The sequence below is a fragment of the Oncorhynchus mykiss genome, chromosome 4 (assembly GCF_057628025.1).
Source record: "Oncorhynchus mykiss isolate SJ-2025 chromosome 4, ASM5762802v1, whole genome shotgun sequence".
In the NCBI taxonomy this organism is placed as follows: Eukaryota; Metazoa; Chordata; class Actinopteri; order Salmoniformes; family Salmonidae; genus Oncorhynchus; species Oncorhynchus mykiss.
In genome coordinates, this window is record NC_143025.1 from 91,156,659 (window position 1) to 91,181,778 (window position 25,120).

At 58.3% G+C, this 25,120-nt stretch overlaps 1 protein-coding gene across 2 annotated transcripts in view; it reads right to left on the reverse strand.

Annotated features, from left to right (window-relative positions):
• Positions 1-24,720, reverse strand: part of chrna2b (cholinergic receptor nicotinic alpha 2b subunit) — a 62,497-nt gene extending 37,777 nt beyond the window's left edge. Inside the window, exon 1 of one of the 2 annotated variants that reach the window (XM_036976370.2) lies at positions 23,804-24,720. In XM_036976370.2, coding sequence (XP_036832265.2) covers positions 23,804-23,870 — 67 coding nt within the window. In that variant the 5' untranslated portion in view covers positions 23,871-24,720. Of the gene's footprint in view, positions 1-23,794 lie in introns of both variants that reach the window. The other variant, XM_036976368.2, reaches the window with a different exon arrangement.
• Positions 24,721-25,120: the final 400 nt, after the last annotated feature.

The window sequence follows — 25,120 nt, forward strand, 5'->3', positions numbered from 1 at the left end:
ATGGTACAGAGTCAATGTGGAGGCTATATACAGGGTATTATGGTACAGAGTCAATGTGGAGGCTATATACAGGGTATTACGGTACAGAGTCAATGTGGAGGCTATATACAGGGTATTACGGTACAGAGTCAATGTGGAGGCTATATACAGGGTATTACGGTACAGAGTCAATGTGGAGACTATATACAGGGTATTATGGTACAGAGTCAATGTGGAGGCTATATACAGGGTATTACGGTACAGAGTCAATGTGGAGGCTATATACAGGGTATTACGGTACAGAGTCAATGTGGAGGCTATATACAGGGTATTACGGTACAGAGTCAATGTGGAGGCTATATACAGGGTGTTATGGTACAGAGTCAATGTGGAGGCTATATACAGGGTATTACGGTACAGAGTCAATGTGGAGGCTATATACAGGGTATTACGGTACAGAGTCAATGTGGAGGCTATATACAGGGTGTTATGGTACAGAGTCAATGTGGAGGCTATATACAGGGTATTACGGTACAGAGTCAATGTGGAGGCTATATACAGGGTATTACGGTACAGAGTCAATGTGGAGGCTATATACAGGGTGTTATGGTACAGAGTCAATGTGGAGGCTATATACAGGGTATTACGGTACAGAATCAATGTGGAGGTTATATACAGGGTATTACGGTACAGAGTCAATGTGGAGGCTATATACAGGGTGTTACGGTACAGAGTCAATGTGGAGGCTATATACAGGGTATTACGGTACAGAGTCAATGTGGAGGCTATATACAGGGTGTTATGGTACAGAGTCAATGTGGAGGCTATATACAGGGTATTACGGTACAGAGTCAATGTGGAGGCTATATACAGGGTATTACGGTACAGAGTCAATGTGGAGGCTATATACAGGGTGTTATGGTACAGAGTCAATGTGGAGGCTATATACAGGGTATTACGGTACAGAGTCAATGTGGAGGCTATATACAGGGTATTACGGTACAGAGTCAATGTGGAGGCTATATACAGGGTGTTATGGTACAGAGTCAATGTGGAGGCTATATACAGGGTATTACGGTACAGAATCAATGTGGAGGTTATATACAGGGTATTACGGTACAGAGTCAATGTGGAGGCTATATACAGGGTGTTACGGTACAGAGTCAATGTGGAGGCTATATACAGGGTGTTACGGTACAGAGTCAATGTGGAGGCTATATACAGGGTATTACGGTACATAGTCAATGTGGAGGCTATATACAGGGTGTTACGGTACAGAGTCAATGTAGAGGCTATATACAGGGTATTACGGTACAGAGTCAATGTGGAGGCTATATACAGGGTGTTACGGTACAGAGTCAATGTGTCAATGTGCGGGGGCACCGGTGTCGAGGTAATTTAGGTAATATGTACATTTAGGTAGAGTTATTAAAGTGGCTATGTTAACAGAGAGTAGCAGCAGCAGGGGGGGGGGGGGGGGTCTATGACTTGGGTCGCTGGAGTCTTTGACATTTTTGGGCCTTCCTCCGACATCGCCTGGCATAGAGGTCCTGGGTAGCAGGAAGCTTGGCCCCGGTCATGTACTGGGCCGTTCGCACTACCCTCTGTAGTGCCTTGCGTTCGGAGGCCGAGCAGTTGCCATACCAAGCAGTGATGCAACCCGTCAGGATGCTCTCAATGGTGCAGCTGTAAAACCTTTTGAGGATCTGAGGACCCATGCCAAATCTTTTCAGGATCAGCGTGGCAGATGTGTTGTTACCTACCCTTACCACTTGGGGGCGGCCCGTCAGGAAGTCTAGGATCCAGTTGCAGAGGGAGGTGTTTAGTCCCAGGGTCGTTAGCTTAGTGATTAGCTTTGAGGGCACTATGGTGTTGAACACTGAGCTGTAGTCAATGAATAGCATTCTCACATAGGTGTTCCTTTTGTCCAGGTGGTAAATGGCAGTGTGGAGTGCAATAGAGATTGCATCATCTGTGGATCTCTTGGTGCGGTATGCAAATTGGAGTGGGTGTAGGGTTTCTGGGATATTGGTGTTTCTGTGAGCCATGACCAGCCTTTCAAAGCATTTCATGGCTACAGACGTGAGTGCTACGGGTCGGTAGTAATTTAGGCAGGTTACATTTAGGCTACATTTAGGCTACAATTAGGCTACATTTAGGCAGGTTACATTTAGGCTACATTTGGGCAGGTTACATTTAGGCTACATTTGGGCAGGTTACATTTAGGCTACATTTACGCAGGTTACATAGGTATAATTATGCATTTATACATATCATTTGATTGAATGTTTTGATTGAATGTTTTTGTCTGAGGGGCTTGTCTTGTATAATGTATAGAGTAGGAGTGGGCCGCGGGGCGGATCAGTCTGGGCAAGGGGGACGGTTCAGTCTGGGCAGGAGGGACAGTTCAGTCTGGGCAAGGGGGACAGTTCAGTCTGGACAGGGGGGACGGTTCAGTCTGGGCAAGGGGGACAGTTCAGTCTGGGCAGGAGGGACGTTTCAGTCTGGGCAGGAGGGACGGTTCAGTCTGGGTAGGGGGGACGGTTCAGTCTGGACAGGGGGGACGGTTCAGTCTGGGCAATGGGGACGGTTCAGTCTAGGCAGGGGGGACGGTTCAGTCTGGGCAGGGGGGACGGTTCAGTCTGGGCAGGGGGCACGGTTCAGTCTGGGCAGGGGGGATGGTTCAGTCTGGGCAGGGGGCACGGTTCAGTCTGGGCAAGGGGGACGGTTCAGTCTGGGCAGGGGACATGGTTCAGTCTGGGCAGGGGGGACAGTTCAGTTTGGGCAGGGGGCACGGTTCAGTCTGGGCAGGGGGCACGGTTCAGTCTGGGCAAGGGGGACGGTTCAGTCTGGGCAGGGGGCACGGTTCAGTCTGGTCCACGGAACGGTTCTGTCTGGGAAAGCGAGGCAGTTCAGTCTGGGTAGGGGGGACAGTTCAGTCTGGGCAGGAGGGACGGTTCAGTCTGGTCAGGGGCGGCGGTTCAGTCTGGGCAGGGGGAACAGTTCAGTCTGGGCGGGGGGGACGGTTCAGTCTGGGCAGGGGGGCGGTTCAGTCTGGGCAGGGGGCACAGTTCAGTCTGGGCAAGGGGGACGGTTCAGTCTGGGCAGGGGGCACGGTTCAGTCTGGGCAATGGGGACGGTTCAGTCTAGGCAGGAGGGACGGTTCAGTCTGGTCAGGGGGGACGGTTCAGTCTGGTTAGGGGGGACAGTTCAGTCTGGGCAGGGGGGGACGGTTCAGTCTGGGCAGGGGACGCGGTTCAGTCTGGGCAATGGGGACGGCTCAGTCTGGGCAGCGGGGACGGTTCAGTCTGGGCAATGGGGACGGTTCAGTCTGGGCAGGGGGGACGGTTCAGTCTGGGCAGGGGGGGCGGTTCAGTCTGGTCAGGGGGGACGGTTCAGTCTGGGCAGGAGGGACGGTTCAGTCTTGGCAGGTTGGACGGTTCAGTCTGGGCAATGGGACGGTTTAGTCTAGGCAGAGGGGACGGTTCAGTCTGGGCAGGGGGGACGGTTCAGTCTGGGCAATGGGGACGGTTCAGTCTGGTCAGGGGGGACGGTTCAGTCTGGGCAATGGGAACGCTTCAGTCTGGGCAATGGGGACGGTTCAGTCTAGGCAGGAGGGACGGTTCAGTCTGGTCAGGGGGGACAGTTCAGTCTGGGCAGGGGGGATGGTTCAGTCTGGGCAGGGGGGACAGTTCAGTCTGGGCAGGGGGGGGGGCGGTTCAGTCTGGGCAGGAGGGACGGTTCAGTCTGGGCAGGGGGCGCGGTTCAGTCTGGGCAATGGGGACGGTTCAGTCTGGGCAGCGGGGACGGTTCAGTCTGGGCAATGGGGACGGTTCAGTCTGGGCAGGGGGGACGGTTCAGTCTGGGCAGGGGGGAAGGTTCAGTCTGGGCAGGGGGGACGGTTCAGTCTGGTCAGGGGGGACGGTTCAGTCTGGGCAGGAGGGACGGTTCAGTCTTGGCAGGTTGGACGGTTCAGTCTGGGCAATGGGACGGTTCAGTCTAGGCAGGGGGGACGGTTCAGTCTGGGCAGGGGGGACGGTTAAGTCTGGGCAATGCGGACGGTTCAGTCTGGGCAATGGGGACGGTTCAGTCTGGTCAGGGGGGACGGTTCAGTCTAGTCAGGGGGACGGTTCAGTCTGGGCAATGGGGAAGGTTCAGTCTGGGCAATGGGGACGGTTCAGTCTGGGCAGCGGGGACGGTTCAGTCTGGGCAATGGGGACGGTTCAGTCTGGGCAGGGGGGACGGTTCAGTCTGGGCAGGGGGGAAGGTTCAGTCTGGGCAGGGGGGACGGTTCAGTCTGGTCAGGGGGGACGGTTCAGTCTGGGCAGGAGGGACGGTTCAGTCTTGGCAGGTTGGACGGTTCAGTCTGGGCAATGGGACGGTTCAGTCTAGGCAGGGGGGACGGTTCAGTCTGGGCAGGGCGGACGGTTCAGTCTGGGCAATGCGGACGGTTCAGTCTGGGCAATGGGGACGGTTCAGTCTGGTCAGGGGGGACGGTTCAGTCTGGTCAGGGGGACGGTTCAGTCTGGGCAATGGGGAAGGTTCAGTCTGGGCAATGGGGACGGTTCAGTCTGGTCAGGGGGGGCGGTTAAGTCTGGTCAGGGGCGGCGGTTCAGTCTGGGCAGGGGGGACGGTTCAGTCTGGGCAGGGGGGACGGTTCAGTCTGGGCAGGGGGGCGGTTCAATCTGGGAAGGGGGCACGGTTCAGTCTGGGCAAGGGGGACGGTTCAGTCTGGTCAGGGCGCACGGTTCAGTCTGGGCAATGGGGACGGTTCAGTCTGGGCAGGGGGCGCGGTTCATTCTGGACAATGGGGACGGTTCATTCTGGGCAGGGGGGACGGTTCAGTCTGGGCAATGGGGACGGTTCAGTCTGGGCAGGGGGGACGGTTCAGTCTGGGCAGGGGGGACGGTTCAGTCTGGGCAGGGGGAGGGTTCAGTCTGGTCAGGGGGGACGGTTCAGTCTGGGCAGGAGGGACGGTTCAGTCTTGGCAGGTTGGACGGTTCAGTCTGGGCAATGGGACGGTTCAGTCTAGGCAGGGGGGACGGTTCAGTCTGGGCAGGGGGGACGGTTCAGTCTGGGTAATGGGGACGGTTCAGTCTGGGCAATGGGGACGGTTCAGTCTGGTCAGGGGGGACGGTTCTGTCTGGGCAATGGGAACGCTTCAGTCTGGGCAATGGGGACGGTTCAGTCTAGGCAGGAGGGACAGTTCAGTCTGGTCAGGGGGGACGGTTCAGTCTGGGCAGGGGGGACGGTTCAGTCTGGGCAGGGGGGACAGTTCAGTCTGGGCAGGGGGGGGGGGGTTTCAGTCTGGGCAGGGGGGACGGTTCAGTCTGGGCAGGGGGCGCGGTTCAGTCTGGGCAATGGGGACGGTTCAGTCTGGGCAGCGGGGACGGTTCAGTCTGGGCAATGGGGACGGTTCAGTCTGGGCAGGGGGGACGGTTCAGTCTGGGCAGGGGGGACGGTTCAGTCTGGGCAATGGGGACGGTTCAGTCTGGTCAGGGGGGACGGTTCAGTCTGGGCAGGAGGGACGGTTCAGTCTTGGCAGGTTGGACGGTTCAGTCTGGGCAATGGGACGCTTCAGTCTAGGCAGGGGGGACGGTTCAGTCTGGGCAATGGGGACGGTTCAGTCTGGGCAATGGGGACGGTTCAGTCTGGTCAGCGGGGACGCTTCAGTCTGGTCAGGGGGACGGTTCAGTCTGGGCAATGGGGACGGTTCAGTCGGGGCAATGGGGACGGTTCAGTCTGGGCAGGGGGGGCGGTTCAATCTGGGCAGGGGGCACGGTTCAGTCTGGGCAAGGGGGACGGTTCAGTCTGGGAAGGGCGCACGGTTCAGTCTGGGCAATGGGGACGGTTCAGTCTGGGCAGGGGGGACGGTTCAGTCTGGGCAATGGGGATGGTTCAGTCTGGGCAATGGGGACGGTTCAGTCTAAGCAGGAGGGACGGTTCAGTCTGGTCACGGGGGACGGTTCAGTCTGGGCAGGGGACACGCTTCAGTCTGGGCAGGGGACACGCTTCAGTCTGGGCAAGGGGGACGGTTCAGTCTGGGCAGGGGGCGCGATTCAGTCTGGGCAATGGGGATGGTTCAGTCTGGGCAGCGGGGACGGTTCAGTCTGTGCAATGGGGACGGTTCAGTCTGGTCAGAGGGGACGGTTCAGTCTGGGCAATGGGGACGGTTCAGTCTGGGCAATGGGGACGGTTCAGTCTGGTCAGGGGGGACGGTTCAGTCTGGGCAGGGGGGACGGTTCAGTCTGGGCAGGGGGGACGGTTCAGTCTGGGCAGGGGGGACGGTTCAGTCTGGTCAGGGGGGACGGTTCAGTCTGGGCAGGAGGGACGGTTCAGTCTTGGCAGGTTGGACGGTTCAGTCTGGGCAATGGGACGGTTCAGTCTAGGCAGGGGGGACGGTTCAGTCTGGGCAGGGGGGGCGGTTCAGTCTGGGTAATGGGGACGGTTCAGTCTGGGCAATGGGGACGGTTCAGTCTGGTCAGGGGGGACGGTTCAGTCTGGGCAATGGGAACGCTTCAGGCTGGGCAATGGGGACGGTTCAGTCTAGGCAGGAGGGACGGTTCAGTCTGGTCAGGGGGGACGGTTCAGTCTGGGCAGGGGGGACGGTTCAGTCTGGGCAGGGGGGACAGTTCAGTCTGGGCAGGGGGGGGGGCGGTTCAGTCTGGGCAGGGGGGACGGTTCAGTCTGGGCAGGGGGCGCGGTTAAGTCTGGGCAATGGGGACGGTTCAGTCTGGGCAGCGGGGACGGTTCAGTCAGGGCAATGGGGACGGTTCAGTCTGGGCAGGGGGGACGGTTCAGTCTGGGCAGGGGGGACGGTTCAGTCTGGGCAATGGGGACGGTTCAGTCTGGTCAGGGGGGACGGTTCAGTCTGGGCAGGAGGGACGGTTCAGTCTTGGCAGGTTGGACGGTTCAGTCTGGGCAATGGGGACGGTTCAGTCTGGTCAGGGGGGACGCTTCAGTCTGGTCAGGGGGACGGTTCAGTCTGGGCAATGGGGACGGTTCAGTCTGGGCAATGGGGACGGTTCAGTCTGGTCAGGGGGGGACGGTTAAGTCTGGTCAGGTGCGGCGGTTCAGTCTGGGCAGGGGGGACGGTTCAGTCTGGGCAGGGGGGACGGTTCAGTCTGGGCAGGGGGGGCGGTTCAATCTGGGCAGGGGGCACGGTTCAGTCTGGGCAAGGGGGACGGCTCAGTCTGGGAAGGGCGCAGGCTTCAGTCTGGTCAGGGGGACGGTTCAGTCTGGGCAATGGGGACGGTTCAGTCTGGGCAATGGGGACGGTTCAGTCTGGTTAGGGGGGGACGGTTAAGTCTGGTCAGGTGCGGCGGTTCAGTCTGGGCAGGGGGGACGGTTCAGTCTGGGCAGGGGGGACGGTTCAGTCTGGGCAGGGGGGATGGTTCAGTCTGGGCAATGGGGACGGTTCAGTCTAAGCAGGAGGGACGGTTCAGTCTGGTCACGGGGGACGGTTCAGTCTGGGCAGGGGACACGCTTCAGTCTGGGCAGGGGACACGCTTCAGTCTGGGCAAGGGGGACGGTTCAGTCTGGGCAGGGGGCGCGATTCAGTCTGGGCAATGGGGATGGTTCAGTCTGGGCAGCGGGGACGGTTCAGTCTGTGCAATGGGGACGGTTCAGTCTGGTCAGAGGTGACGGTTCAGTCTGGGCAATGGGGACGGTTCAGTCTGGGCAATGGGGACGGTTCAGTCTGGTCAGGGGGGACGGTTCAGTCTGGGCAGGGGGGACGGTTCAGTCTGGGCAGGGGGGACGGTTCAGTCTGGTCAGGGGGGACGGTTCAGTCTGGGCAGGAGGGACGGTTCAGTCTTGGCAGGTTGGACGGTTCAGTCTGGGCAATGGGACGGTTCAGTCTAGGCAGGGGGGACGGTTCAGTCTGGGCAGGGGGGGCGGTTCAGTCTGGGTAATGGGGACGGTTCAGTCTGGGCAATGGGGACGGTTCAGTCTGGTCAGGGGGGACGGTTCAGTCTGGGCAATGGGAACGCTTCAGGCTGGGCAATGGGGACGGTTCAGTCTAGGCAGGAGGGACGGTTCAGTCTGGTCAGGGGGGACGGTTCAGTCTGGGCAGGGGGGACGGTTCAGTCTGGGCAGGGGGGACAGTTCAGTCTGGGCAGGGGGGGGGGCGGTTCAGTCTGGGCAGGGGGGACGGTTCAGTCTGGGCAGGGGGCGCGGTTAAGTCTGGGCAATGGGGACGGTTCAGTCTGGGCAGCGGGGACGGTTCAGTCAGGGCAATGGGGACGGTTCAGTCTGGGCAGGGGGGACGGTTCAGTCTGGGCAGGGGGGACGGTTCAGTCTGGGCAATGGGGACGGTTCAGTCTGGTCAGGGGGGACGGTTCAGTCTGGGCAGGAGGGACGGTTCAGTCTTGGCAGGTTGGACGGTTCAGTCTGGGCAATGGGGACGGTTCAGTCTGGTCAGGGGGGACGCTTCAGTCTGGTCAGGGGGACGGTTCAGTCTGGGCAATGGGGACGGTTCAGTCTGGGCAATGGGGACGGTTCAGTCTGGTCAGGGGGGGACGGTTAAGTCTGGTCAGGTGCGGCGGTTCAGTCTGGGCAGGGGGGACGGTTCAGTCTGGGCAGGGGGGACGGTTCAGTCTGGGCAGGGGGGGCGGTTCAATCTGGGCAGGGGGCACGGTTCAGTCTGGGCAAGGGGGACGGCTCAGTCTGGGAAGGGCGCAGGCTTCAGTCTGGTCAGGGGGACGGTTCAGTCTGGGCAATGGGGACGGTTCAGTCTGGGCAATGGGGACGGTTCAGTCTGGTTAGGGGGGGACGGTTAAGTCTGGTCAGGTGCGGCGGTTCAGTCTGGGCAGGGGGGACGGTTCAGTCTGGGCAGGGGGGGCGGTTCAATCTGGGCAGGGGGCACGGTTCAGTCTGGGCAAGGGGGACGGTTCAGTCTGGGAAGGGCGCACGGTTCAGTCTGGGCAATGGGTACGGTTCAGTCTGGGCAGGGGGGACGGTTCAGTCTGGGCAATGGGGACGGTTCAGTCTAAGCAGGAGGGACGGTTCAGTCTGGTCACGGGGGACGGTTCAGTCTGGGCAGGGGACACGCTTCAGTCTGGGCAGGGGGGACGGTTCAGTCTGGGCAATGGGGACGGTTCAGTCTAAGCAGGAGGGACGGTTCAGTCTGGTCACGGGGGACGGTTCAGTCTGGGCAGGGGACACGCTTCAGTCTTGGCAGGGGGGACGGTTCAGTCTGGGCAGGGGGGGGGCGGTTCAGTCTGGGCAGGGGGGACGGTTCAGTCTGGGCAGGGGGGGGGCGGTTCAGTCTGGGCAGGGGGGACGGTTCAGTCTGGGCAGCGGGGACGGTTCAGTCTGTGCAATGGGGACGGTTCAGTCTGGTCAGGGGGGACGGTTCAGTCTGGTCAGAGGGGACGGTTCAGTCTGGGCAATGGGGACGGTTCAGTCTGGGCAATGGGGACGGTTCAGTCTGGTCAGGGGGGACGGTTCAGTCTGGGCAGGGGGGACGGTTCAGTCTGGGCAGGGGGGACGGTTCAGTCTGAGCAGGGGGGACGGTTCAGGCTGGGCAGGGGGCACGGTTCAGTCTGGGCAGGGGCCACGGTTCAGTCTGGGCAAGGGGGACGGTTCAGTCTGGGCAAGGGGGATGGTTCAGTCTGGGCAGGGGGCACGGTTCAGTCTGGGCAAGGGGGACGGTTCAGTCTGGGCAGGGGGTACGGTTCAGTCTGGTCCACGGGACGGTTCAGTCTGGGAAAGCGAGACGGTTCAGTCTGGGCAGGGGGGACGGTTCAGTCTGGGCAATGGGGATGGTTCAGTCGAGGCAATGGGGACGGTTCAGTCTGGGCAGGGGTGACGGTTCAACCTGGGCAGGGGGGACGGTTCAGTCTTGGCAGGTTGGACGGTTCAGTCTGGGCAATGGGGACGGTTCAGTCTGGGCAATGGGGACGGTTCAGTCTGGTCAGGGGGGGCGGTTAAGTCTGGTCAGGGGCGGCGGTTCAGTCTGGGCAGGGGGGACGGTTCAGTCTGGGCAGGGGGGCGGTTCAATCTGGGAAGGGGGCACGGTTCAGTCTGGGCAAGGGGGACGGTTCAGTCTGGTCAGGGGGGGGCGGTTAAGTCTGGTCAGGGGGGACGGTTCAGTCTTGGCAGGTTGGACGGTTCAGTCTGGTTAATGGGACGGTTCAGTCTAGGCAGGGGGGACGGTTCAGTCTGGGCAGGGGGGACGGTTCAGTCTGGGCAGGAGGGACGGTTCAGTCTGGTCACGGGGGACGGTTCAGTCTGGGCAGGGGACACGCTTCAGTCTGGGCAGGGGGGACGGTTCAGTCTGGGCAATGGGGACGGTTCAGTCTAAGCAGGAGGGACGGTTCAGTCTGGTCACGGGGGACGGTTCAGTCTGGGCAGGGGACACACTTCAGTCTGGGCAGGGGGGCCGGTTCAGTCTGGGCAGGGGGGGGGGCGGTTCAGTCTGGGCAGGGGGGACGGTTCAGTCTGGGCAGGGGGCGCGATTCAGTCTGGGCAATGGGGATGGTTCAGTCTGGGCAGCGGGGACGGTTCAGTCTGTGCAATGGGGACGGTTCAGTCTGGTCAGGGGGGACGGTTCAGTCTGGTCAGAGGGGACGGTTCAGTCTGGGCAATGGGGACGGTTCAGTCTGGGCAATGGGGACGGTTCAGTCTGGTCAGGGGGGACGGTTCAGTCTGGGCAGGGGGGACGGTTCAGTCTGGGCAGGGGGGACGGTTCAGTCTGAGCAGGGGGGACGGTTCAGGCTGGGCAGGGGGCACGGTTCAGTCTGGGCAGGGGGCACGGTTCAGTCTGGGCAAGGGGGACGGTTCAGTCTGGGCAAGGGGGATGGTTCAGTCTGGGCAGGGGGCACGGTTCAGTCTGGGCAAGGGGAACGGTTCAGTCTGGGCAGGGGGTACGGTTCAGTCTTGTCCACGGGACGGTTCAGTCTGGGAAAGCGAGACGGTTCAGTCTGGGCAGGGGGGACGGTTCAGTCTGGGCAATGGGGATGGTTCAGTCGAGGCAATGGGGACGGTTCAGTCTAGGCAGGGGTGACGGTTCAGTCTAGGCAGGGGGGACGGTTCAGTCTGGGCAGGGGGGACGGTTCAGTCTGGGCAATGGGGACGGTTCAGTCTGGGCAATGGGGACGGTTCAGTCTGGTCAGGGGGGGCGGTTAAGTCTGGTCAGGGGCGGCGGTTCAGTCTGGGCAGGGGGGACGGTTCAGTCTGGGCAGGGGGGACGGTTCAGTCTGGGCAGGGGGGACGGTTAAGTCTGGGCAGGGGGGATGGTTCAGTCTGGGCAATGGGGACGGTTCAGTCTGGTCAGGGGGGACGGTTCAGTCTGGGCAATGGGAACGCTTCAGTCTGGGCAATGGGTACGGTTCAGTCTAGGCAGGAGGGACGGTTCAGTCTGGTCAGGGGGGACAGTTCAGTCTGGGCAGGGGGGACGGTTCAGTCTGGGCAGGGGGGACAGTTCAGTCTGGGCAGGGGGGGGCGGTTCAGTCTGGGCAGGGGGCACGGTTCAGTCTGGGCAAGGGGGACGGTTCAGTCTGGGCAAGGGGGATGGTTCAGTCTGGGCAGGGGGGACGGTTCAGTCTGGGCAGGGGGGACAGTTCAGTCTGGGCAGGGGGGGGGGCGGTTCAGTCTGGGCAGGGGGGACGGTTCAGTCTGGGCAGGGGGCGCGGTTCAGTCTGGGCAATGGGGACGGTTCAGTCTGGGCAGCGGGGACGGTTCAGTCTGGGCAATGGGGACGGTTCAGTCTGGGCAGGGGGGACGGTTCAGTCTGGGCAGGGGGGACGGTTCAGTCTGGGCAATGGGGACGGTTCAGTCTGGTCAGGGGGGGACGGTTAAGTCTGGTCAGGGGCGGCGGTTCAGTCTGGGCAGGGGGGACGGTTCAGTCTGGGCAGGGGGGACGGTTCAGTCTGGGCAGGGGGGGCGGTTCAATCTGGGCAGGGGGCACGGTTCAGTCTGGGCAAGGGGGACGGTTTAGTCTGGGAAGGGCGCACGGTTCAGTCTGGGCAATGGGGACGGTTCAGTCTGGGCAATGGGGACGGTTCAGTCTGGGCAATGGGGACGGTTCAGTCTGGTCACGGGGGACGGTTCAGTCTGGGCAGGGGACACGCTTCAGTCTGGGCAGGGGGGACGGTTCAGTCTGGGCAGGGGGGGGGGTTCAGTCTGGGCAGGGGACACGCTTCAGTCTGGGCAAGGGGGACGGTTCAGTCTGGGCAGGGGGCGCGATTCAGTCTGGGCAATGGGGATGGTTCAGTCTGGGCAGCGGGGCAGTTCAGTCTGTGCATTGGGGACGGTTCAGTCTGGTCAGGGGGGACGGTTCAGTCTGGTCAGTGGGGACGGTTCAGTCTGGGCAATGGGGACGGTTCAGTCTGGGCAATGGGGACGGTTCAGTCTGGTCAGGGGGGATGGTTCAGTCTGGGCAGGGGGACGGTTCAGTCTGGGCAGGGGGGACGGTTCAGTCTGGGCAGGGGGGACGGTTCAGTCTGGGCAGGGGGGACGGTTCATTCTGGTCAGGGGGGACGGTTCAGTCTGGGCAATGGGAACGCTTCAGTCTGGGCAATGGGGACGGTTCAGTCTGGGCAGGGGGGACGGTTCAGTCTGGGCAGGGGGGACGGTTCAGTCTGGGCAATGGGGACGGTTCAGTCTGGTCAGGGGGGGACGGTTAAGTCTGGTCAGGGGCGGCGGTTCAGTCTGGGCAGGGGGGACGGTTCAGTCTGGGCAGGGGGGACGGTTCAGTCTGGGCAGGGGGGGCGGTTCAATCTGGGCAGGGGGCACGGTTCAGTCTGGGCAAGGGGGACGGTTTAGTCTGGGAAGGGCGCACGGTTCAGTCTGGGCAATGGGGACGGTTCAGTCTGGGCAATGGGGACGGTTCAGTCTGGGCAATGGGGACGGTTCAGTCTGGTCACGGGGGACGGTTCAGTCTGGGCAGGGGACACGCTTCAGTCTGGGCAGGGGGGACGGTTCAGTCTGGGCAGGGGGGGGGGGTTCAGTCTGGGCAGGGGACACGCTTCAGTCTGGGCAAGGGGGACGGTTCAGTCTGGGCAGGGGGCGCGATTCAGTCTGGGCAATGGGGATGGTTCAGTCTGGGCAGCGGGGCAGTTCAGTCTGTGCATTGGGGACGGTTCAGTCTGGTCAGGGGGGACGGTTCAGTCTGGTCAGTGGGGACGGTTCAGTCTGGGCAATGGGGACGGTTCAGTCTGGGCAATGGGGACGGTTCAGTCTGGTCAGGGGGGATGGTTCAGTCTGGTCAGTGGGGACGGTTCAGTCTGGGCAATGGGGACGGTTCAGTCTGGGCAATGGGGACGGTTCAGTCTGGTCAGGGGGGATGGTTCAGTCTGGGCAGGGGGACGGTTCAGTCTGGGCAGGGGGGACGGTTCAGTCTGGGCAGGGGGGACGGTTCAGTCTGGGCAGGGGGGACGGTTCATTCTGGTCAGGGGGGACGGTTCAGTCTGGGCAATGGGAACGCTTCAGTCTGGGCAATGGGGACGGTTCAGTCTGGGCAGGGGGGACGGTTCAGTCTGGGCAGGGGGGACGGTTCAGTCTGGGCAATGGGGACGGTTCAGTCTGGTCAGGGGGGGACGGTTAAGTCTGGTCAGGGGCGGCGGTTCAGTCTGGGCAGGGGGGACGGTTCAGTCTGGGCAGGGGGGACGGTTCAGTCTGGGCAGGGGGGGCGGTTCAATCTGGGCAGGGGGCACGGTTCAGTCTGGGCAAGGGGGACGGTTTAGTCTGGGAAGGGCGCACGGTTCAGTCTGGGCAATGGGGACGGTTCAGTCTGGGCAATGGGGACGGTTCAGTCTGGGCAATGGGGACGGTTCAGTCTGGTCACGGGGGACGGTTCAGTCTGGGCAGGGGACACGCTTCAGTCTGGGCAGGGGACACGGTTCAGTCTGGGCAGGGGGGGGGGGTTCAGTCTGGGCAGGGGACACGCTTCAGTCTGGGCAAGGGGGACGGTTCAGTCTGGGCAGGGGGCGCGATTCAGTCTGGGCAATGGGGATGGTTCAGTCTGGGCAGCGGGGCAGTTCAGTCTGTGCATTGGGGACGGTTCAGTCTGGTCAGGGGGGACGGTTCAGTCTGGTCAGTGGGGACGGTTCAGTCTGGGCAATGGGAACGGTTCAGTCTGGGCAATGGGGACGGTTCAGTCTGGTCAGGGGGGATGGTTCAGTCTGGGCAGGGGGACGGTTCAGTCTGGGCAGGGGGGACGGTTCAGTCTGGGCAGGGGGGACGGTTCAGTCTGGGCAGGGGGGACGGTTCATTCTGGTCAGGGGGGACGGTTCAGTCTGGGCAATGGGAACGCTTCAGTCTGGGCAATGGGGACGGTTCAGTCTAGGCAGGAGGGACGGTTCAGTCTGGGCAATGGGGACGGTTCAGTCTGGGCAGGGGGGACGGTTCAGTCTGGGCAGGGGGGACGGTTCAGTCTGGGCAATGGGGACGGTTCAGTCTGGTCAGGGGGGAAGGTTCAGTCTGGGCAGGAGGGATGGTTCAGTCTTGGCAGGTTGGACGGTTCAGTCTGGGCAATGGGACGGTTCAGTCTAGGCAGGGGGGACGGTTCAGTCAGGGCAGGGGGGACGGTTCCGTCTGGGCAATGGGGACGGTTCAGTCTGGGCAATGGGGACGGTTCAGTCTGGTCAGGGGGGACGCTTCAGTCTGGTCAGGGGGACAGTTCAGTCTGGGCAATGGGGACGGTTTAGTCTGGGCAATGGGGACGGTTCAGTCTGGTCAGGGGGGGACGGTTAAGTCTGGTCAGGGGCGGCGGTTCAGTCTGGACAGGGGGGACGGCTCAGTCTGGGCAGGGGGGGCGGTTCAATCTGGGCAGGGGGCACGGTTCAGTCTGGGCAAGGGGGGCGGTTCAGTCTGGGAAGGGCGCACGGTTCAGTCTGGGCAGGGGGGATGGTTCAGTCTGGGCAATGGGGACGGTTCAGTCTGGTCAGGGGGGGACGGTTAAGTCTGGTCAGGGGCGGCGGTTCAGTCTGGACAGGGGGGACGGTTCAGTCTGGGCAGGGGGGGCGGTTCAATCTGGGCAGGGGGCACGGTTCAGTCTCGGCAGGGGGGACGGTTCAGTCTGGGCAGGGGGGGGGGGCGGTTCAGTCTGGGCAGGGGACACGCTTCAGTCTGGGCAAGGGGGACGGTTCAGTCTGGGCAGGGGGCGCGATTCAGTCTGGGCAATGGGGATGGTTCAGTCTGGGCAGCGGGGACGGTTCAGTCTGTGCAATGGGGACGGTTCAGTCTGGTCAGGGGGGACGGTTCAGTCTGGTCAGAGGGGACGGTTCAGTCTGGGCAATGGGGACGGTTCAGTCTGGGCAATGGGGACGGTTCAGTCTGGTCAGGGGGGACGGTTCAGTCTGGGCAGGGGGGACGGTTCAGTCTGGGCAGGGGGGACGGTTCAGTCTGAGCAGGGGGACGGTTCAGTCTGGGCAGGGGGCACGGTTCAGTCTGGGCAGGGGTTACGGTTCAGTCTGGGCAAGGGGGACGGTTCAGTCTGGGCAGGGGGGATGGTTCAGTCTGGGCAGGGGGCACGGTTCAGTCTGTGCAAGGGGGACGGTTCAGTCTGGGCAGGGGGTACGGTTCAGTCTGGTCCACGGGACGGTTCAGTCTGGGAAAGCGAGGCGGTTCAGTCTGGGCAGGGGGGACGGTTCAGTCTGGGCAATGGGGATGGTTCAGTCGAGGCAATGGGGACGGTTCAGTCTAGGCAGGGGTGACGGTTCAGCCTGGGCAGGGGGGACGGTTCAGTCTTGGCAGGTTGGACGTTTCAGACTGGGCAATGGGACGGTTCAGTCTAGGCAGGGGGGACGGTTCAGTCTGGGCAGGGGGGACGGTTCAGTCTGGGCAATGGGGACGGTTCAGTCTGGGCAATGGGGACGGTTCAGTCTGGTCAGGGGGGACGGTTCAGTCTGGTCAGGGGGACGGTTCAGTCTGGGCAATGGGGACGGTTCAGTCTGGGCAATGGGGACGGTTCAGTCTGGTCAGGGGGGGCGGTTAAGTCTGGTCAGGGGCGGCGGTTCAGTCTGGGCAGGGGGGACGGTTCAGTCTGGGCAGGGGGGACGGTTCAGTCTGGGCAGGGGGGCGGTTCAATCTGGGAAGGGGGCACGGTTCAGTCTGGGCAAGGGGGACGGTTCAGTCTGGGCAGGGCGCACGGTTCAGTCTGGGCAATGGGGACGGTTCAGTCTGGGCAGGGGGCGCGGTTCAGTCTGGGCAATGGGGACGGTTCAGTCTGGGCAGCGGGGACGGTTCAGTCTGGGCAGGTGGGACGGTTCAGTCTGGGCAGGGGGGACGGTTCAGTCTGGTCAGGGGGGACGGTTCAGTCTGGGCAGGAGGGACGGTTCAGTCTTGGAAAGGTTGGACGGTTCAGTCTGGGCAATGGGACGGTTCAGTCTAGGCAGGGGGGACGGTTCAGTCTGGGCAGGGGGGACGGTTCAGTCTGGGTAATGGGGACGGTTCAGTCTGGGCAATGGGGACGGTTCAGTCTGGTCAGGGAGGACGGTTCAGTCTGGGCAATGGGAACGCTTCAGTCTGGGCAATGGGGACGGTTCAGTCCAGGCAGGAGGGACGGTTCAGTCTGGGCAGGGGGGACGGTTCAGTCTGGGCAGGGGGACAGTTCAGTCTGGGCAGGGGGGGGCGGTTCAGTCTGGGCAGGGGGGACGGTTCAGTCTGGGCAGGGGGCGCGGTTCAGTCTGGGCAATGGGGACGGTTCAGTCTGGGCAGCGGGGACGGTTCAGTCTGGGCAATTGGGACGGTTCAGTCTGGGCAGGGGGGACGGTTCAGTCTGGGCAGGAGGGACGGTTCAGTCTTGGCAGGTTGGACGGTTCAGTCTGGGCAATGGGACGGTTCAGTCTAGGCAGGGGGGACGGTTCAGTCTGGGCAATGGGGACGGTTCAGTCTGGTCAGGGGGGACGCTTCAGTCTGGTCAGGGGGACGGTTCAGTCTGGGCAATGGGGACGGTTCAGTCTGGTCAGGGGGGACGGTTCAGTCTGGGCAGGGGGGACGGTTCAGTCTGGGCAATGGGGACGGTTCAGTCTGGTCAGGGGGGACGGTTCAGTCTGGGCAGGAGGGACGGTTCAGTCTTGGCAGGTTGGACGGTTCAGTCTGGGCAATGGGACGGTTCAGTCTAGGCAGGGGGGACGGTTCAGTCTGGGCAATGGGGACGGTTCAGTCTGGTCAGGGGGGACGCTTCAGTCTGGTCAGGGGGACGGTTCAGTCTGGGCAATGGGGACGGTTCAGTCTGGGCAATGGGGACGGTTCAGTCTGGTCAGGGGGGAAGGTTCAGTCTGGGCAGGGGGGACGGTTCAGTCTGGGCAATGGGGACGGTTCAGTCTGGGCAATGGGGACGGTTCAGTCTGGTCAGGGGGGACGCTTCAGTCTGGTCAGGGGGACGGTTCAGTCTGGGCAATGGGGACGGTTCAGTCTGGGCAATGGGGACGGTTCAGTCTGAGGAGGGGGGACGGTTCAGTCTGGGTAGGGGGCACGGTTCAGTCTGGGCAGGGGGCACGGTTCAGTCTGGGCAAGGGGGACGGTTCAGTCTGGGCAGGGGGGATGGTTCAGTCTGGTCCACGGGACGGTTCAGTCTGGGAAAGCGAGGCGGTTCAGTCTGGGCAGGGGGGACGGTTCAGTCTGGGCAATGGGGATGGTTCAGTCGAGGCAATGGGGACGGTTCAGTCTAGGCAGGGGGGACGGTTCAGTCTGGGCAGGGGGGACGGTTCAGTCTGGTCAGGGGGGACGGTTCAGTCTGGGCAGGAGGGACGGTTCAGTCTTGGCAGGTTGGACGGTTCAGTCTGGGCAATGGGACGGTTCAGTCTAGGCAGGGGGGACGGTTCAGTCTGGGCAGGGGGGACGGTTCAGTCTGGGTAATGGGGACGGTTCAGTCTGGGCAATGGGGACGGTTCAGTCTGGTCAGGGGGGACGGTTCAGTCTGGGCAATGGGAACGCTTCAGTCTGGGCAATGGGGACGGTTCAGTCTGGGCAGGAGGGACGGTTCAGTCTTGGCAGGTTGGACGGTTCAGTCTGGGCAATGGGACGGTTCAGTCTAGGCAGGGGGGACGGTTCAGTCTGGGCAGGGGGGACGGTTCAGTCTGGGTAATGGGGACGGTTCAGTCTGGGCAATGGGGACGGTTCAGTCTGGTCAGGGGGGACGGTTCAGTCTGGGCAATGGGAACGCTTCAGTCTGGGCAATGGGGACGGTTCAGTCTGGTCAGGGGGGACGGTTCAGTCTGGGCAGGGGGCACGGTTCAGTCTGGGCAAGGGGGACGGTTCAGTCTGGGCAGGGGGGATGGTTCAGTCTGGTCCACGGGACGGTTCAGTCTGGGAAAGCGAGGCGGTTCAGTCTGGGCAGGGGGGACGGTTCAGTCTGGGCAATGGGGATGGTTCAGTCGAGGCAATGGGGACGGTTCAGTCTAGGCAGGGGGGACGGTTCAGTCTGGGCAGGGGGGACGGTTCAGTCTGGTCAGGGGGGACGGTTCAGTCTGGGCAGGAGGGACGGTTCAGTCTTGGCAGGGGGGACGGTTCAGTCTGGGCAGGGGGGACGGTTCAGTCTGGTCAGGGGGGACGGTTCAGTCTGGGCAGGAGGGACGGTTCAGTCTTGGCAGGTTGGACGGTTCAGTCTGGGCAATGGGACGGTTCAGTCTAGGCAGGGGGGACGGTTCAGTCTGGGCAGGGGGGACGGTTCAGTCTGGGTAATGGGGACGGTTCAGTCTGGGCAATGGGGACGGTTCAGTCTGGTCAGGGGGGACGGTTCAGTCTGGGCAATGGGAACGCTTCAGTCTGGGCAATGGGGACGGTTCAGTCTAGGCAGGAGGGACGGTTCAGTCTGGGCAGGGGGGACGGTTCAGTCTGGGCAGGGGGACAGTTCAGTCTGGGCAGGGGGGGGCGGTTCAGTCTGGGCAGGGGGGATGGTTCAGTCTGGGCAGGGGGCGCGGTTCAGTCTGGGCAATGGGGACGGTTCAGTCTGGGCAGCGGGGACGGTTCAGTCTGGGCAATGGGGACGGTTCAGTCTGGGCAGGGGGGACGGTTCAGTCTGGGCAGGGGGGACGGTTCAGTCTGGGCAATGGGGACGGTTCAGTCTGGTCAGGGGGGACGGTTCAGTCTGGGCAGGAGGGACGGTTCAGTCTTGGCAGGTTGGACGGTTCAGTCTGGGCAATGGGACGGTTCAGTCTAGGCAGGGGGGACGGTTCAGTCAGGGCAGGGGGGACGGTTCAGTCTGGGCAATGGGGACGGTTCAGTCTGGGCAATGGGGACGGTTCAGTCTGGTCAGGGGGGACGCTTCAGTCTGGTCAGGGGGACGGTTCAGTCTGGGCAATGGGGACGGTTCAGTCTGGCCAATGGGGACGGTTCAGTCTGGTCAGGGGGGACGGTTCAGTCTGGGCAGGGGGGACGGTTCAGTCTGAGGAGGGGGACGGTTCAGTCTCGGCGCCGCAAAGGGTTGCGTAAAAAAAATAAAAAAAAAACACAAGGAGGAACTCCTCTCCCCCCTCCCCCCCCCATCTCATTCTAAGGGATTCCCACTGGTCCCTTCATCAACGTAATCACAGTAAATTACACGCATCATTACTTCCAGCAGCTAACAGAGCAGGGTATGTTTACCAAATGGTACCTTATTCCCTTTATAATGCCATTCCCATAGGGCTCTGATCAACAGTAGTGCACTACGGGGAATACAGGCTACCATTTAGGACACACACCGGGGATGAGCTGGGAGCTAATCCATCCGTCTCAGTCAGAAGGTGTTACGGGGTCAACCTCATACAAACACAACCTATTGTTGAGCTGCCAGTAAGCTGTCATTCAGGATGACACTGACACCAAAAAATAAACCATTTATGTTCTCTATTCAATTCAATGTGAATTATATGTGAACGAATATCCTCATGACCTGCCAGTTTATAACTGGTACAAACCCTTTCCTGTTTCCCTGCCAGTTTATAACTGGTACAAACCCTTTCCTGTTTCTCTGCCAGTTTATAACTGGTACAAACCCTTTCCTGTTTCTCTGCCAGTTTCTAACTGGTACAAACCCTTTCCTGTTTCCCTGCCAGTTTATACCTGGTACAAACCCTTTCCTGTTTACCTGCCAGTTTATAACTGGTACAAACCCTTTCCTGTTTACCTGCCAGTTTATAACTGGTACAAACCCTTTCCTGTTTACCTGCCAGTTTATAACTGGTACAACCCCTTTCCTGTTTACCTGCCAGTTTATAACTGGTACAAACCCTTTCGTGTTTACCTGCCAGTTTATAACTGGTACAAACCCTTTCCTGTTTCTCTGCCAGTTTATACCTGGTACAAACCCTTTCCTGTTTACCTGCCAGTTTATAACTGGTACAAACCCTTTCCTGTTTACCTGCCAGTTTATAACTGGTACAAACCCTTTCCTGTTTACCTGCCAGTTTATAACTGGTACAAACCCTTTCCTGTTTCTCTGCCAGTTTATACCTGGTACAAACCCTTTCCTGTTTACCTGCCAGTTTCTAACTGGTACAAACCCTTTCCTGTTTACCTGCCAGTTTATAACTGGTACAAACCCTTTCCTGTTTCTCTGCCAGTTTATAACTGGTACAAACCCTGTCCTGTTTCTCTGCCAGTTTATAACTGGTACAAACCCTTTCCTGTTTCTCTGCCAGTTTATAACTGGTACAAACCCTTTCCTGTTTACCTGCCAGTTTATAACTGGTACAAACCCTTTCCTGTTTACCTGCCAGTTTATAACTGGTACAAACCCTTTCCTGTTTCTCTGCCAGTTTATAACTGGTACAAACCCTTTCCTGTTTCTCTGCCAGTTTATAACTGGTACAAACCCTTTCCTGTTTACCTGCCAGTTTATAACTGGTACAAACCCTTTCCTGTTTACCTGCCAGTTTATAACTGGTACAAACCCTTTCCTGTTTCTCTGCCAGTTTATAACTGGTACAAACCCTTTCCTGTTTCTCTGCCAGTTTCTAACTGGTACAAACCCTTTCCTGTTTACCTGCCAGTTTGTTTATAACTGGTACAAACCCTTTCCTGTTTCTCTGCCAGTTTATAACTGGTACAAACCCTTTCCTGTTTCTCTGCCAGTTTATAACTGGTACAAACCCTTTCCCCTGACAGAGTTTCTCCTTTTTGGCCCATACGTTTTGTGCTCTCATGTTCGTAGGTGCATGAGGAATATTTTGAAAGTTGTTGATATGTATTTTTGACAAAGTGTCGATCATATTACAAGTCACTTTGTCACTTTCACCTGTGTGTGTGTGTGTGTGTGTGTGTGTGTGTGTGTGTGTGTGTGTGTGTGTGTGTGTGTGTGTGTGTGTGTGTGTGTGTGTGTGTGTGTGTGTGTGTGTGTGTATGTGTGTGTCATTACCAACCTGTAAGTCATCCTCCTCTGGACCACAACAGCATGTCATTATTATCGCCTTGTCTAAAGTAGCCAAGCAGCCACCCACCCAGTCAGGCAGTTTGCAAGTTAATCAGTCAGCCAGCCAGAGAGCCAGTCAGCGAGTCAGAAAACCAGCCAGCCAGCCAGTGGAGGAAGGCCAGGACCAACAACCCTGCGAGGCAGCAAATCAGGTCCAGGCAGCCAGCCAAACAGTCAGTCAGCCTGCCAACCAGCCAGCCAAAGCCAGCAAGTCAACCAACCAACCAGCAAGCCAGTCGGCCAGCCAGTCAGTCAGCAAAACAGCCAGCCTGCCAGACAGACAGTAAATCAGTCAGTCAAACCAGCAAGTCAGTCAATCCAGCCAATCAGTCAGTCAGCCAGCCAACCAGCCAGTCATTCAGTCAGTCAGCCAGCCAGCCAACCAGCCAGTCACTCAGTCAGCCAGCCAGCTAGCCAACCAGCCAGTCATTCAGTCAGCTAGCCAACCAGCCAGTCATTCAGTCATTCAGTCAGCCAGCCAACTAGCCAGTCATTCAGTCAGCCAGCCAACCAGCCAGTCATTCAGTCAGCCAGCCAGCCAACCAACCAGTCAGTCATTCAGTCAGTCAGCCAACCAGCCAGTCATTCAGTCAGTCAGCCAGCCAGCTAGCCAACCAGCCAGTCATTCAGTCATTCAGTCAGCCAGCCCACCAGCCAGTCATTCAGTCAGCCAGCCAGCCAACCAACCAGTCAGTCATTCAGTCAGTCAGCCAACCAGCCAGTCATTCAGTCAGCCAGCCAGCCAACCAGCCAGTCATTCAGTCAGTCAGCCAGCCAGCCAGTCATTCAGTCAGCTAGCCAACCAGCCAGTCATTCAGTCATTCAGTCAGCCAGCCAACCAGCCAGTCATTCAGTCAGCCAGCCAGCCAACCAACCAGTCAGTCATTCATTCAGTCAGCCAACCAGCCAGCCAGTCATTCATTCAGTCAGCCAACCAGCCAGTCATTCAGTCATTCAGTCAGCCAGCCAGCCAACCAGCCAGTCATTCAGTCAGCTAGCCAACCAGCCAGTCTTTCAGCCAGCCAGTCATTCAGTCAGCTAGCCAACCAGCCAGTCATTCAGTCAGCCAGTCATTCAGTCAGCCAGCCAACCAGTCAGTCAGTCAGCCAGGTCTGTGGAGGAAGGCAAGCACCAGGAGAGTTTAGATGGGAAAGGACTAAATGGCATTGAAGGGAGGTTGTGGCAATTCAAAGCTCTAATCGTGACCTGTGGGCTGAATGTTATACTATTAGAGTCTATTAAAGTGATTCATGTCGTTATGAGCCAATTACCTAGCTGAGGTAGGTTGGAGATCAGGAACGTGTACAAACTGCTATGACACTATTTCTGTAACCTGTAGATAGGATACGTTGCAAAAAATATATATATTTGGTCTACCACAGTCTTACGAAAATGCACGTGTTCTAATTCTGGCAAGGCATCTTCTTTGCATCACACCATACTTCAATTATGCGCGTACTTGAAGCTCCGCTGTGACTACGCATCTGTCCTTCCGTCTGGAATAAGACCAGCACGCTGCAGAGACTATCGGAGACCAGATGCTCCGGGTTTGACAGAAAGCCATCGAACACCGCAGATCAAAGCCCCGCCTGTCAACGGAGTGAGAAAAGAAGAGATGACACCTCAGTTCCATGCCTAGCGCTTGGATCTTTGGGATCTTGGACACTGATCAAATTGTTTCGGCAGGGCGTGTAGCCCCTTGGGCAGCACATTAGAGTGTTGTGTGTGTGTGTGTGTGTGTGTGTGTGTGTGTGTGTGTGTGTGTGTGTGTGTGTGTGTGTGTGTGTGTGTGTGTGTGTGTGTGTGTGTGTGTGTGTGTGTGTGTGTGTGTGTGTGTGTTGTTTCAGAGTGTACCCTAGAGTGGCTCCCTTTGAACGAGTCAGCAACTTCTCGGGCCAAACGTGCTCTTGGGAGAAATTGTCTGAAAATCTTCTCCATTCCACTTCGAAGTGCATAAGCCAGGGTAGCCAACTGCACAACTCTCGTCAATGTGTCTGCGGCTGCCACAATTAGAGTTATGTGGGGGTATTCAACTGTTGTGTTAGCCCGAAGCTTTAATGAGAAATAAGCAATTTAATTAATGAGAAATTAAGAGTGGCGTACAGTGCTCAGGTTCATTTAGAAAGTAAAGAGACAGGTTGGTTTAGATCCCAGACAACAGCACATCTGCTGTAGCAGTCGATTTAAACAAGAGGAAATTTTTGAAAAGGCGGGAGAATTCTGAGAGTTTTCTGAGAATTCTGAGAGTTTTGGAACGATGGAACCACAGAACGAGAGAACGTCATTTCTTATTTATGGTGAAATCGACTTAGGCACATTGTCAATGAAGGAACTGACATGGTAGGTTTAAACGGCTGCATCATTGAATGGCATAGCAATGGCATTCACACACCTTGGTAAAGAAAACAACGGAAAAAAACGCAATACATTTCAGGAGATAAGTCTAAGCCCAAATCAATAATAAAACGAACTTACTTGACTCACATAAGAAGAAACAACAGAACGCAGTGGTCCCAGCTGAGAACAGGTGGTTGAATAATCCACGCTCCATATTTCACCCCCGGTGACTTTCTATATTTCTACTTCCCTGAAAAGCATGTCGTTTCTATCTAAATCTCTCTTCAATCAAAAACCATAGACTTTGTTATATGATGATATTCTCTCCGGAAAGGTTATCTTGAAACAATGATGACGTGGGGGAGAAAGTCGGCTTCCGTGTGAATTCTTGAGATGCGCTCTAGTCCTGTCATCTTCGCGTATGAGGCATATCAGGACAAGCGGACGCCGTGCCTCACTTCAGATATCGCATACTAGGCGCTTGATAGGCGGGAGAGAGTGACGTTAACGCCACTTCTAGTGGTGTGCTCTTTAGAGATGATAATTAATTAAACTGATTGAATAACGTTTAACTCCGTCGTTTCCACAACGCTCCGTCTCTGTCCTCGTCAACGTTTCCGTTTAGCAGCTGTATGTATCCAAATGCGTAAAAACGGAGCGCTGCCCCATCCCGTGCCGCCGCTGAAATACAAATAGAGACGCGCCAAAACGCTCCGTGAATAAATGAGCGCCTGCGCTGTTTTATGATATTACCATATCTCGAGACGTTTTAACAACAGTATCCGAAGTTTGGACTTTTGGTTGGTAATTACACACTTTCTCACAAGCACGCTCATGTCATTTATGCACGGATGGAGACAATTATCCAGGGAACAGCTATTAAACACATTTCCAAGCAGATACAAACATTTGGTCTCCATTCTCACGTCTACATTAAGGGTTAAGGTATCCAGAAGTGCAATTCTATTGTAATTTCCATTTTGAGCATTTTTTTTCCTCCTCCTGATTCACCACGACAAACCTCACGAGCTCCTCTGGGAATAAGAAATGTGAGACACCGTGGCATTGACTGACCGAGTCTACTCTCCCTCCTTCCCGGACTCTCTCCCCGCTGCCCATATATGGTAAGAGACACAGGAGAACTAGATTGAGTCTCCATAAAGCCTCGACATGGCCATGTCAACATTAAACAGTTGTGTACTTTCAAAGAACGAGTAAAAAAAAATAATGAAACAGTAGGCAACTAAAAATGTCATCGCAGACTAGGTATAACTTTCATTTAAATAAAAGTTCATTTGCTTTTTTTCTGTGTGAATATACAAAAAAATAATAAGGTTTTTGTACTTATTTTGCGCAGTGTTACTTGAATGTGTAGTGCTGAGCTATGCAGGTGTGATATGCTCTATTCAAGAGTCTCTAGAACCAAAGACTAACTTCTTAATGACTGGATGATGGATGGACCAC